Consider the following 13,029-nt stretch of genomic DNA (forward strand, 5'->3'; position numbering starts at 1 on the left):
TCATTCCAGCAAATTCTAAGACCACATATATTAAGCCTTACAACTCCTTTTTACTGAGCATTTAAGAGGCCAATGGTACTGCTAATTACACTGATACACAACCGAGAGTATATTTATAACCTATCTTTAAGATAGTTTTGTTTCACTTATAACTACCATTTCATCTGATCTAATTACAGCCAAACTATAATAAGTCAGAGATAACATTTCCACAGTTCAAATAGTAACACATAGTATGAAAATAGCATTGAAAGAAATCCTAAGTCCTTACGACAGCCTTGATTGGCTCAAACACTTGTGAAATTAACCTTGAACGTAAGTGACCCGATTGGACGAGACTGGCTGTGTGTTGTATATGACCATGCCCCGATTCTCATTCACAAAACATTTAAACAGTCTACGCTACTTGTTAATGTGTATACATGTGTATGTTTGTTACTATAAATAGACTTACTTTCGTTTTTACCGAAACCGTAGTAGTAGTAGTAAAACCAAAACACTGTTTGTAAATTTTTTGATATGATGATTTCACTTTTAGCTCTATTATAAAATTCCACACAATCAGGAATCGATTTTTACATAGGTTTCAGAAATATGGTATAAAAGTTGATTAAAACCCCATACCTTATCACTAAACTAGAACTAGCTGAGGAAAAGAGAGGTTTATTCTTACTAAGCAAATTAATTAAGGTGTTTTAAAACCATGAAGCAAGGTAAGATATACGACCTATGAAAACATTATGATTTATGAAGTCTTTAGTTCAACATTCCTCGTCTGACACGATGACCTCTGAAACCTCACTGCCTAATCTAAACATTACTACTAAGACTGTACGGAATAGTCTTACATATCTAACTTGACAACATTCAGTGCGATCTAGAGGAACGCCTGGTTTAGACAATTTCCTGTATCATAAGGGTTCAGAATACACAGGTTTTCTCCTCACAGAGGTTTAAGTATGCAGAGTGGGGCAAAGCAGAATACCAAGGAGATACGGTTCAGTATTTTAAAAAAAAAATTGTACCTGGAAAAAACACTTTGGACTTGGTTGATATACAGTTTCAAATGTTTGATTTATATAAAAGTGTATACCTTAGAATAATAGAGTTAAAATTCTGGTTTAAACATGTTTTCTGACTGTGGGGGTTCTGGTTTATACAGGTGTCTGATTCCACAGGTTTTAGGTTTTAGTGGAATTGTATACCGTGGAACAACACAGTTTGAGTTCTGGTTCATAGGGTTTTCGGACAGGTTATCGCTAAACGTGCCTATTTGTAAATTGAAGGGAAAACGAATTATGACCTTTTTCATTTCTCTGTTGCAGAAACATTTCAATTCAAATGTCTATGCATTTTTCATTTCAAGGAAAAAGTCTTTTCGATTGCTGTTTTGAAATGAAGCGTTACCTTTAGTCTTTGCAAGATTTAGAAGATTTTTTTTATTCGAGTAAAAAACCTTGTTGTTTTCTAGAAATGTGATAATTACATGTGTACCTCCTTTACTATCAATGTACATATAGCATGTATGAAAAAACAGATGCGATGTAAAATTAATGAAAACAAGTTTCGTTTATTTAAATTTTAAGTGAAAGCGTTGTGGATTTTGCAAACGATTTTTGGTTAAGCTATACATTTTTTGATTGAATAAATATTTGTTTCAGATATCTGTTTGAGAGTTCTAGCGTTGCTGGGGATATTCGCTAGCGCTAGTGTTGGTGTTCCGATCTCCCCCACTTATGATGAGAAGTGGAGGTACCCTTGTGGACTATCGGCAGTCCCCCCACCGCCCGACCTTCCGTCATTGACACCCGGACAGAGGACTGGTATGGTTAAATCCATCTTAACGCATTTTGAGGAAGCAATGTTACGGATCGGGAACTTACGAAACGGCTATGTGAGTTGTACTTAGTTGTGCATTTTTTCCTCATTTCTATTCACGTAATGTGACTCGTCTGAAGAGATTTCGCGAGATGTTTATTCTCGCCTGAAGTGTTGCTTTTGCGAATTTCAACAACGAGTTCTAACCATAGACAATTATACACGGGTCATCATCATAGATCCGTTTTAACTATTATCAGAAATAATAAAATAAAACAGCTGATTATTGTAGGATATAGTGTTTTGTATTAAAGTAGCACCTATATACATGGGCCCTAACGTATACAATGATGTGTTAGGCCTTAAGGTACTTCGTTATCATTACGAAGAAAAGGTCCAATTCAAAACTGCTATATTATTATCATTAATGAGTTGTTAACAAATACAACTACTCAAATTTCGATCGAACAACTGTAATTCTATCAGGTACACCACAAGATGGAACACTTCTGTATCAAAACGACTAAACAATATTTTGTTAAAGTTACAATGGTGATAATGTGAATGGTACTCTCACAACCTTAAACCATCGCATGCTTCCAGAGACCACATCTTGCCTGGACGTTGATGTATGGCAAGCCAAGTTGTCATTTATTCATGGAGCAATGTTGATCCAGTACTTAACCAAATTATATAAGATATCTCATATATTATATAAGATATCTTATATATTATATAAGATATCTTATAAACATATGAGATATCTTATAAACATATAAGATATCTTATAAACATATGAGATATCTTATAAACATATAAGATATCTTATTTTAAGTTTATGAGATATCTTATATCTTTTATAAGATATCTTATATACTTTATAAGATATCTTGTAAAAGATATAAGATATCTTATAAAAGATATAAGATATCTCATAAACTTTTCTTTATAAGATATCTTATATCTTTTATAAGATATCTTATATAATATATAAGATATCTTATATCTTTTATAAGATATCTCAATTAATTTTCTTTATAAGATATCTTATATATTATATAAGATATCTCATAAAAGATATAAGATATCTTATAAAGAAAAGTTTATGAGATATCTTATAAAGAACGAGACTCTCGCGAGACCGACAAAGAAGAAATGTTTGAAAATGACTGCTCCCGTTGTACTTAGATCACGAGTCCGATAAACGGGAGCTGTGTAAAACTAGCTTATTTTTCAACAGGAAGTATAACTAACACCAATATAGAATTTTAGTTGATATATTCAAATATTAATTATTATATTTACGCATACATTTTAAAATATTAGTGTTAGGAATCACACATTAATATATTCTAAAATGGCTGGAATAATCCAGAGTTATAAACTTTTCCGAAAGAAACTCGAGTGTTCTAAAGAGCCATTGAGAACTTAGAAAATGTCTGTGAAGTTGCTACATGTTTATTTATTCAAATGACAATTTAGTTTCGTTGGCCTAAAATCCAAAGGTTTAGATATAGTTCTTATTAGTGAGAATCACTGTCATTTATTAATCTGTTGTACGTCATTTTCAACCAGAATGAGACAAATGAAAGTAGTTTGCTGAGGATTTATATTGTGAAGGTGTAATGATGCCAAACTCGGTAAGAGCGCAGAAATATTGTCATAATCAGTCACCACATACTCAAATATAAAGTGAGATTTTAAAATTCATCTTGATTTATGTTATTTTTCGTACACAGCCTCGTTGAAGAATTCTAGTTTGGTTTGATTTGGGGAGGGGGGAGGGGTTTGGTTTATATTATTAATGAGGTCTTGTCTTATAGTTGATGTCAGAAAGCTAAGCTGAGTTAGTTGATTCAACATTTATCATTCACATCACTTGTCTTCTTTGTTGTAAGCAAAATTTATTGATTTCTGCTGATTTTCCTGTGTTATAAATTCATGGTTTAAAGTTTGTGTTCATGTATTTTGTGAGTTAACAGGTAAAGGACATGTACATCTGTTCAGTGTTCTTCCAAACCAATCAAATTAGTTAACCTACCCTCAGTGAGTCGCCCACCCCAAGTAGCTTGTTTAGATTTTGTCCCATTTTTCAAAGACTGTCCTATATGTTAATTTAGACCTGGTGGTATAGAATCTTGCAATCTACCAGATATAAGCAAATCTAAAATACACGAAGAATATTTATAATGAAATACAATTTATTATACCCAGGACATTAACTGCTTATTTTTACATTTGATCTAACTTGACCTCTCTAGGTTAATTTTAAGTCCAAGAAAAAATTCATAATAAAATATATTTATACTATATATGTGTACATATCACTATAGCAAGGTTATTTTATTATATTAAATTAATCTCATCATCTTTATTTATGAAAAGTGACTGGCACTAGATCATAAACTTAGGGAACTTAGATATAATTTCAAAAATGAAGAATGTCTTGTATTTCAGTTCCTTTTCCAAATTAATTTTATCACTCAGGGGAGCATATGGTACAAATAGGACTTTTCCCCCAAAGTTTGAAGCAGATTCCAAGAGAAATATTCAGTTTACTGATACATGTGCTTAACATTTGGGTTCAAGACTCAAAAACTTGTGGATAAGTATTGTATAACTCTTTTTAATAATAACATCTAGGATAGATATTTCAGCCCAAAAACATTTTTTTTTTTGATACAGAACAAATTCTGTTTGAGAATCAACTGTTTTGAACAGTTTTTTTTTTAAATATATAGCACCGACACTCAATCCATATTGATATGAAATATTTGAAATTTGAATATTTCTATAGTGCATAATTCCATAACCTTAAGTCTATAGGGACATGTCAAATACTACCAGGTACTCGTTTATATATACAATGGAAGATATTATATATAATGAATGGGCATCACAGTATATATATATATTTTGCAGCACACTTAATAAGCATGTGACATGTCCCTGTAACCCACATCTAATTATAGGTAAGTAGTGGGATTATTAGTGGAAGCCAATATCAACACATCCAACTAATACAGTACTTTAAAACAAGAGCCCCATGGGCCTAACAGGTCACCTGAGTTGTAATGCAATTGTTATTTGTTGTTGTGATATGTCAAAAATAAAAATTACATATATATATATGTATAGCAGGGAATTTTGCCCCTCACCAGGGAGGAATTAGTACCCAAGGGGTTGTGAAATTCACATTTTGATTAAGCACATCAGGATATTTCCATCCATGAGAAGGTTTTTTAACATATCTGGATCTGGAAGTAGACAATTATTGTTTGAGCTATTTTGGCCCCTTTTGGCTCCGCCCCTCAGGCCCTTAGCGTCCACATGATCACATCATGTAAATGTATCCCCTCCCCAAGAGTAAAAGGGCGACAATTGAAAAAAAAAACCTTAAGATATACACCTCATATACATCAGATATACACCTTCTAAACATCAGGTATATACCTTCTATACATCATGTATACACCTCCTATAGGTCAGGTATACACCTTCCATGCATCAGGTATATATACCTTCTATACATCATGTATACACCTCCTATAGGTCAGGTATACACCTTCCATGCATCAGGTATATATACCTTCTATACATCAGGTATACACCTCCTATAGGTCAGGTATATATATACACCTTCCATGCATCAGGTATATATATACCTTCTATACATCAGATTACACCTATACATCAAGTACATCTTGTATGCATGCACATATACATGAGGTATATGTAAGGTCCATATTCTCTGTAGGTAAGGTACCTCATCTTTATAATAGTTGTCTGATATTGGTTCATATTGATTGCATGCACAGGAAATATAACATGTTTGCTTGTGCTGGAGTTTCCCATTTATGTTCCCTTATTGTGGCCTCTCAAGAACAAGAAGCACAGGCACATTATTAATAGCTCACCTGGAATAATATTTTTCATTAAAAGTTGTTGATTACCTCTTACCATACAGGAAATATCAGCTTGGGGATCTCAACAATTTCCATGTTATGACTGAAGGAGTAAGTCCTCAGGGATGGGGTGGGCTCCATTAGGGACTATCTTGGTATCATGAGTGTTTTTCCTCTGCATGCCCAGCAGCATTTGGATGGGATCTTTACTGATTTCATGTAAAATTTGGGGACTATAAGCCCCTTGTGGCAGGGCAGGACCCTGGCGCCAATCATGTAAGCATGGATGTATTCAGATGGTTACATGGTGGGGGATCTTAATTATCTTTACACCCAAACTTCCTCTATTGGCACCCAAATGCTCTGGCCCAGTGACTGATTTGCCTCTGTTTTTTTCAGACCTGAGATATGCTACAATTACAGGTTTTTGAAGATGAAATGTCTTATTTTCCTCTTTACCGGAAATATACCATGTATATACTTTGTATCATGTACATTGTATCTTCTGGAAAATGAGTCAATACACTATATATAATAGAGATGATAAATACAGGTACCTTATGCAATGAGGCTGTATTATAGAGGATACCCTTACTAAATAAATAAGGACTTTTTATGTACCCTGTATACCACTCTCTATATACCATTCTTTATATACTCTGTAAACCACTTCTTATTTACCCTGTTTACTAGTTTGTATAATCTGTATACAAATCATTATATAACCTTCTCAATATTTCTTTATAAAGATATCTTTGTTGTGTTTTATAATAAACAAGAGGCACTGAGTTAGGACAAGTCTTTCTAACAAAAGTGTATCCAAGTTTTGATGCTCAGCAATATATTATATATATATATATTACTACATCCAGGTATAACACATGTAGTTACTACTACTGACAGGTATTACACATGTATATATTATCACAGATAGGTATTACACATGTAGTTACTACTACAGACAGGTATTACACATGTATATATTATCACAGATAGGTATTACACATGTAATTACAACTACAGACAGGTACTACACATGCATATACTATCACAGATAGGTATTACACATAAATACTACTACAGACAGGTATTAAACATGTACTACTACATACATGTATTACACATGAATATACTATCACAGACAGGTATTGCACATGTATTTACTACCACAGACAGATCATACACATGCATTTACTATCACAGACAGGTATTACACATGTATATACTATCACAGACAGGTAATACACATGTAATTACTACTATAGACAGTTATTACACATGCATATATTATCACAGACAGGTATTACACATGTATATACTATCACAGACAGGTATTACACATGTAATTACTACTACAGACATGCTGTAAGTGTTACCATGTATCTGGCTTGTGTGAAATGCCTTTTAGGTCACAAAATACAATTGTATCTCTACAAAATATATCTTATAAGTGATCAATATCTCAAAGACTTTAAAGAACATGCACCTGATGATGAAATATCACTTATCTGTATACATATGTATCAAATAATGAAATATTACTTCTTGTCTGTAATAGTATAAGTAAATACAAGTTTATAACCAGTTTGAAACAATGAATTAATGTTCCTTACATTACAGTATATTGATAGAACATAGAATTACAAATACATAAGTATGTTCTTTAATGTCTGTGATAGTTAAAACAATTTTATCTGAAACAATATAATTAAAGATACATAGCCTGTCTGTGATAATAAATACAGGTGTATGACCAGTCTGAAACAGTAAATAAAAAAAAATGTCCCCATGTCTATCTATATGTTATACTCCACAGAGACCAAAATGGCTTTAATGCGGTCTGTGATAAGCAGCCGAAACAATTAATAAATGTTCCTAATATGTTTAATGTCAATTACCTGTCTGTGAATTTGTACGGGTAATATTACAATTTTATCAAATTTCTTTAAAAACATTTAGAGGAAATCCGTGAAGAAAATCAAGATAAAACATTTTAATGAATAAATTGTAAGTAATACATGCAGTAGGATCGTTTTCCTTCAGTTATGAAATACATAGGAACATCCATTTCTCCACCACTTACCCCCCATCTACTTTATAAAGCTTAACCTTTTAAAATAATGTTAATACCGCTATAACCAGACCTATTTGGTGGCATTAAACTCCTACTTTCACTTTCACATACTTCATTTCCGGTTAAGAGATACGTACGAAACTAAGGCTTTCGATTTAATGCTTTACCGAGCGCTGTGGAGGAGGGTTTATTATCTCAAATTCAAATCTCGTTCTTTATAAGATATCTTATAACCGAATTATATAAGATATCTCATTTAATTTTGTTTATAAGATATCTTATATATTATATAAGATATCTTCTAAAAGATATAAGATATCTCATTTAATTTTCTTTATAAGATATCTTATATCTTTTATGAGATATCTTATATAATATATAAGATATCTTATATCTTTTATGAGATATCTTATAAAGAAAGGTATATAAGATATCTTATAAAATATATAAGATATCTCATTTATTATATAAGATATCTTATAAAGTATATAAGATATCTCATAAAGTATATAAGATATCTTATATAATTAAATAAGATATCTTATATAATTTGGTTAAGTACTGGATCAACATTGCTCCATGCATAAATGACAACTTGGCTTGCCATATTGATGTCTATCTTTCAATTTTACATCAAATATTCTTAAAAAGAAATTTTCCATTATTTTACAATCGTTCACAAGACACACTTGTGAAATTTTGGATGGCCTTAATCGATATTCTGCTATCGTACAATTTACATTCAAGTTACTATATATATATCTATAGAAAGAACTATGTACGTCTTCTTGTTAATGAACTTTATTTTATCAAATTGACCAAACCTTCCTCTATTTCCTAGAGAGCCGACCGCGTGAATGGGCAGACGTCCACCGAGTTATGCAGCTTAGACTTTGACCTGGACAACATTTTCAAACATGTTCCCAGATTTCCCGACATGGATTTAGTTCACGGGAACATTTTGGACCTATGCAGTGAGGTAATTTGTCTTAATATCCACTTAATGATGTCTACCTATTAATTTTAATCTCTCATTTTGAAACTTGCAGAACTGTCCCTCACTTTTCATTTAAGCAATATTAGAAGTGATTTTAAATGCACTGAAATTCTAGTAATTCTGCATGTAATATTCCCTTAAACTTTGCAATACGAAAATTGCTTGTTATACCCATACCAATTACCAAACCCATGTCCACCCCTCCGCTACGTTTAATTCGACTAAATACTGCGGAGCCAACGAGAGGCTGAAAGAACGTCACTATCGACTTTTCCCCTTTTCGCCTCATTTCATCCCATTCTTCCTTGCCACAAAAAATATCCCTGTTCGATTGACCCTCTCATTTTCTGACCAGAAGTCTCCGATGTCAGAAGTCCTTAAGATAGTATGACGTTGTAGCGGTATTCAAGTGTCACATCATTTAAAAATATCACTTACAAAAATAAGCAGATGTGTCAAAAAATGTGAAAGTTTCAATACCATAATTGATCTATAATGAGCTATATGTGTAATCATTTACGACGTCTCCTTCCTATTTTTGGAGATTTTTCGTACCTAACTACTAAAATGAATATCGAGTACAAATTGAACACACGGAACAATAACGGAAAGAGTCCGAATAAAAGAGACAAAGTCGTATCTTGTTCCATAATGTTTTCTCCTACCGGAAGTTTCGACCAACAGAATGAGTGTCTTACATCCGTAACGAATCATCTCTCATTTATAATAATATACAACATTTGATATAGCGCCTTATCTAGCTAGCTAGAATAAGCTACTCTAAAGCGTTTCACAGTACATAGATATACAATTTATACAATCATATCAATACAATTAGCATATATATACATTTATCAATATAATTTTGAGGAATTCGCAGGAGCTGCCTTATCAGACGCTTAATACTTGTTTAAAATCATGTTTTATATTTCGCCTAAAAGTCTTTTGTTTGTCTGCTAAAAAGAAAAAATTAAGTTATGGAACGCTAAATATCTTATATACATGTGTATGATTCCAATGACCTACATGTATACACGTATTAGGTTTCTGACTATGGTTTATAATGTTTATTTTTTAGAGTTCTACGCTTAACCTAAATTATCAACGAAATAGTAATGTATTACACGTACCTAGTCAAGCTCCCGTGATCATTCGTCATCGTTCATAGTTTATGTCAGGATTTCTGTCCTAATTTATAACCTGTTTCATATTTTCTAGATTTCAACACCACTTCTAAGTGATTATGAGAAGATGACAAGCGTGATGATATTTCTGGAACAGACCATAAGAGAGGAAGATTATTACTCTGGTGGGCAATTTACTCCGGACTTAGGGTCAATGCATGACTCGATCAAACAGGCCATGTGTCTTTTCCAACGCCTGGAAAACAGATGTATCCCAAGTCAGTCAACCCGGAACTCAACAGATCTTCTCAACAATTACGAGCAGACGACCGCAGGAAAACGGTATGAACGTGATTACCTTCTGGTCAAGGACACACACATCCTTCTGAAGGGATTTTGGATAAAATATAACAAATGTTATGAATTATTTACCAATTCTTTTTAATCAAGAGTCTAGATCCTGGTGTCTGCGCCTGTGATTCTCGCCATACAATAACAACGCAGACCAAAACTTGTAATACGATCAGACCACGGCGTTTTTATAAGACACAAAAAAGACACAAAAAATATGTTTGGGGGTATAAACACTAACCAAACCCTTTAACCTTTGTCATTTTATCTCTAACCTTAACCTTACATTCCCCCTTAAGGCAGAACTCGAGTATGGTCAAAGATAGGGTTCCTAACATCCTAATTTCGGACGCTCTTTACGATAAAATGAACCACATGTATACTAACTATTTAAGTTTTCTTCTATCTCCACGTTTTCAGACACTATCGTAAGTTCGGGCCTTACTCGGACTATATTCTAGATCTTAAATAATTTACATGTGCCTGTTTATACATTAACTATTACACTTTTCTTATTTATCTTCTGATACATTCCAATTTGTTAATGAAATATGAATATTATTTAAGTTAAGATCTATGTTACATTATCTCGTCAACCACTCGGAAACCGTCGGCACTTTCCGTAAATTTAATTTTCACAAGCAAACAATCATTATTTTAATTTCTTTAAATTTTTCTAGGGTCGTATATTTGTATGTTTATTTGATTTATCCCTTACCATGTATGCATTTATTTTTGTAATATATTGACGATTATTTCATGAGTCAAGTTGACCTTTAAACATTTGTAACCTTTGTGAATCCGTTAAAATGTCGTTATCAACATGCATTTATCTTTTGTTAATTGTTTAAGATGTTGAATGTTGTAAGATTTATGTTTTATGTTCACTTAACAAACATTTTGTAACCTTTTTTTCACGTTAATATTAACTAACCATCACTTGATATGTAAAGAAAATTTTCATAAACGATGACTCCGCAAAACGTGGACTTGACAAGTCTTATGCATTTTCAATATCTCATGATATCACTGGTTCTTACATGTGCTACGTCAGAAAGGGAACGTATGATACAGAAAGCCACTTAAAAGCACTTAATACTACAAGTTCAAAGAATAACACTTTTGAGCTTATAGTACTTAAAAACAAATTTTAAAGAAACAATATTTTCGTAAGTATTCAATTAACACTTGTCTGTTTGAAAATTCAAAAGTATTGTAAACAATAAAAGATATTGCAAAAAATAATTCTATTCAAAAAATTACAAACAAAAAATTGTGTCAGAGGGTGAAGCACACCATCGTCAAGCATATTTCTTCTTTTCTTTTCATTTATGATAATATTTTGATTTAAATTCCTATTCATAAATGTTTTCTTATTGAAAAAATAATATGCTACGTCAGATCTAATTTAAATACTGGATAATGATAATTATAAAATAATTATTCATGTGGTGGTATAAAAACTTGAAACGCTTTATGACATTGTTAGGCTTACAGGAAATGATGGCTTCGTCATTGTCGCGTGGTTGTTTAAGTTTCCATTTGTGATAAGTAAGAGTATATATAGAAAGTGTATCATCCCTTTCCTTAAATTTTCATCAAGTGGGCGAACTTTATGTGTATCTTCGGATGGTCACAAAAGTTATTTTGATTTGAAATTCACATCAGAAAAATGAGTTTTGAGATTTATTATGACAAATCAGAAAAATCCAAACGCATTTCGTCAGAACCAAACCGAAATAGAGTCTGTAAAATCTGAATTGTCTGTTAAGTGAATCTGATTACCAAAATAACGATACAAATTATATAAAAATAAACTGGTACTTTACAGACGATTTATAAACAATTGAATTATTCCATACCTTTCCTACGTCCAATTGTATCTAAATTGCTAGTGAACGGTCGTTGATTATTTTTATTTATATACAGTACATACCATTAATAACAGTACACTGTACTAATATTTCATATTGTTTTAACCAATTATTTTGTTATTCCTTATCGCCTTACGTAACTTTTCACTCCTGTGTACATTCCTTATTGTCGTACGCAACCTTTTTCTCCTGTGTACATTCCTTATTGTCGTACGTAACCTTTCGCTCCTGTGTACATTCCTTATTGTCGTACGTAACCTTTCACTCCTGTGTACATTCCTTATTGTCGTACGTAAACTTTCGCTCCTGTGTACATTCCTTATTGTCGTACGTAACCTTTCACTCCTGTGTACATTCCTTATTGTCGTACGTAAACTTTCACTCCTGTGTACATTCCTTATCGCCGTACGTAACATTTAACATGTTGTTTTGTTTACACTGTACCCACTAATCCAGTATAGTAAATTTTATGTAATAATACTCCAAGTATAGCTGTTAACATCGATATTACGTCACTCGTTTCATAGGATATTTCAATGTATACAACATAGATACAATATAACCCCGATATATGTATCCCCATTTGTTTCCCTTAGAGCCACTTCGCTTCATGGTTGCTAATCAGTTTCAGCATTCCTATTTTCAAAACAATACTTTAATTCTGCCTCCGATATGTTGGAACCCCCTTTATAACGCCAACGTACTACGTGCGTGGCAATGTACAGAGTTTACTTAGATGACTAAGTTATCAATGTTGATTATTTTGTAGATTGTATCAATCAGATAATGCCATTAAACTACGGCCGTTTTATACTGTTTAAGTGGACGTTTTTACGGTGTGAACATTTTCGCTTCTTTCGAGTTCTCTAAATTAGCGCGAAATTAT

The 13,029-nt window shown here is 32.4% G+C and overlaps 1 protein-coding gene across 1 annotated transcript; it reads left to right on the plus strand.

Annotated features, from left to right (window-relative positions):
* Positions 1-1,813: 1,813 nt before the first annotated feature.
* On the plus strand, positions 1,814-10,906 carry LOC110447311. Its single transcript, XM_021492919.1, has 3 exons — positions 1,814-1,894; positions 8,639-8,776; positions 10,013-10,906. Exons 1-3 carry the CDS (start codon positions 1,826-1,828, stop codon positions 10,361-10,363), a joined length of 558 nt encoding a protein of 185 aa, XP_021348594.1. The 5' UTR covers positions 1,814-1,825; the 3' UTR covers positions 10,364-10,906.
* Positions 10,907-13,029: the final 2,123 nt, after the last annotated feature.

Source organism: Mizuhopecten yessoensis, unplaced genomic scaffold (assembly GCF_002113885.1).
Source record: "Mizuhopecten yessoensis strain PY_sf001 unplaced genomic scaffold, ASM211388v2 scaffold3311, whole genome shotgun sequence".
In the NCBI taxonomy this organism is placed as follows: domain Eukaryota; kingdom Metazoa; phylum Mollusca; class Bivalvia; order Pectinida; family Pectinidae; genus Mizuhopecten; species Mizuhopecten yessoensis.

Bases quoted from the DNA above. Each gene is read 5' to 3' on its own strand.
- LOC110447311 (XM_021492919.1), top strand. From the start codon at position 1,826: ATGGTTAAATCCATCTTAACGCATTTTGAGGAAGCAATGTTACGGATC. The intron at 1,895-8,638 runs GTGAGTTGTACT...TCTATTTCCTAG, and splicing joins GGAACTTACGAAACGGCTAT to AGAGCCGACCGCGTGAATGG. The intron at 8,777-10,012 runs GTAATTTGTCTT...CATATTTTCTAG, and splicing joins TTTTGGACCTATGCAGTGAG to ATTTCAACACCACTTCTAAG.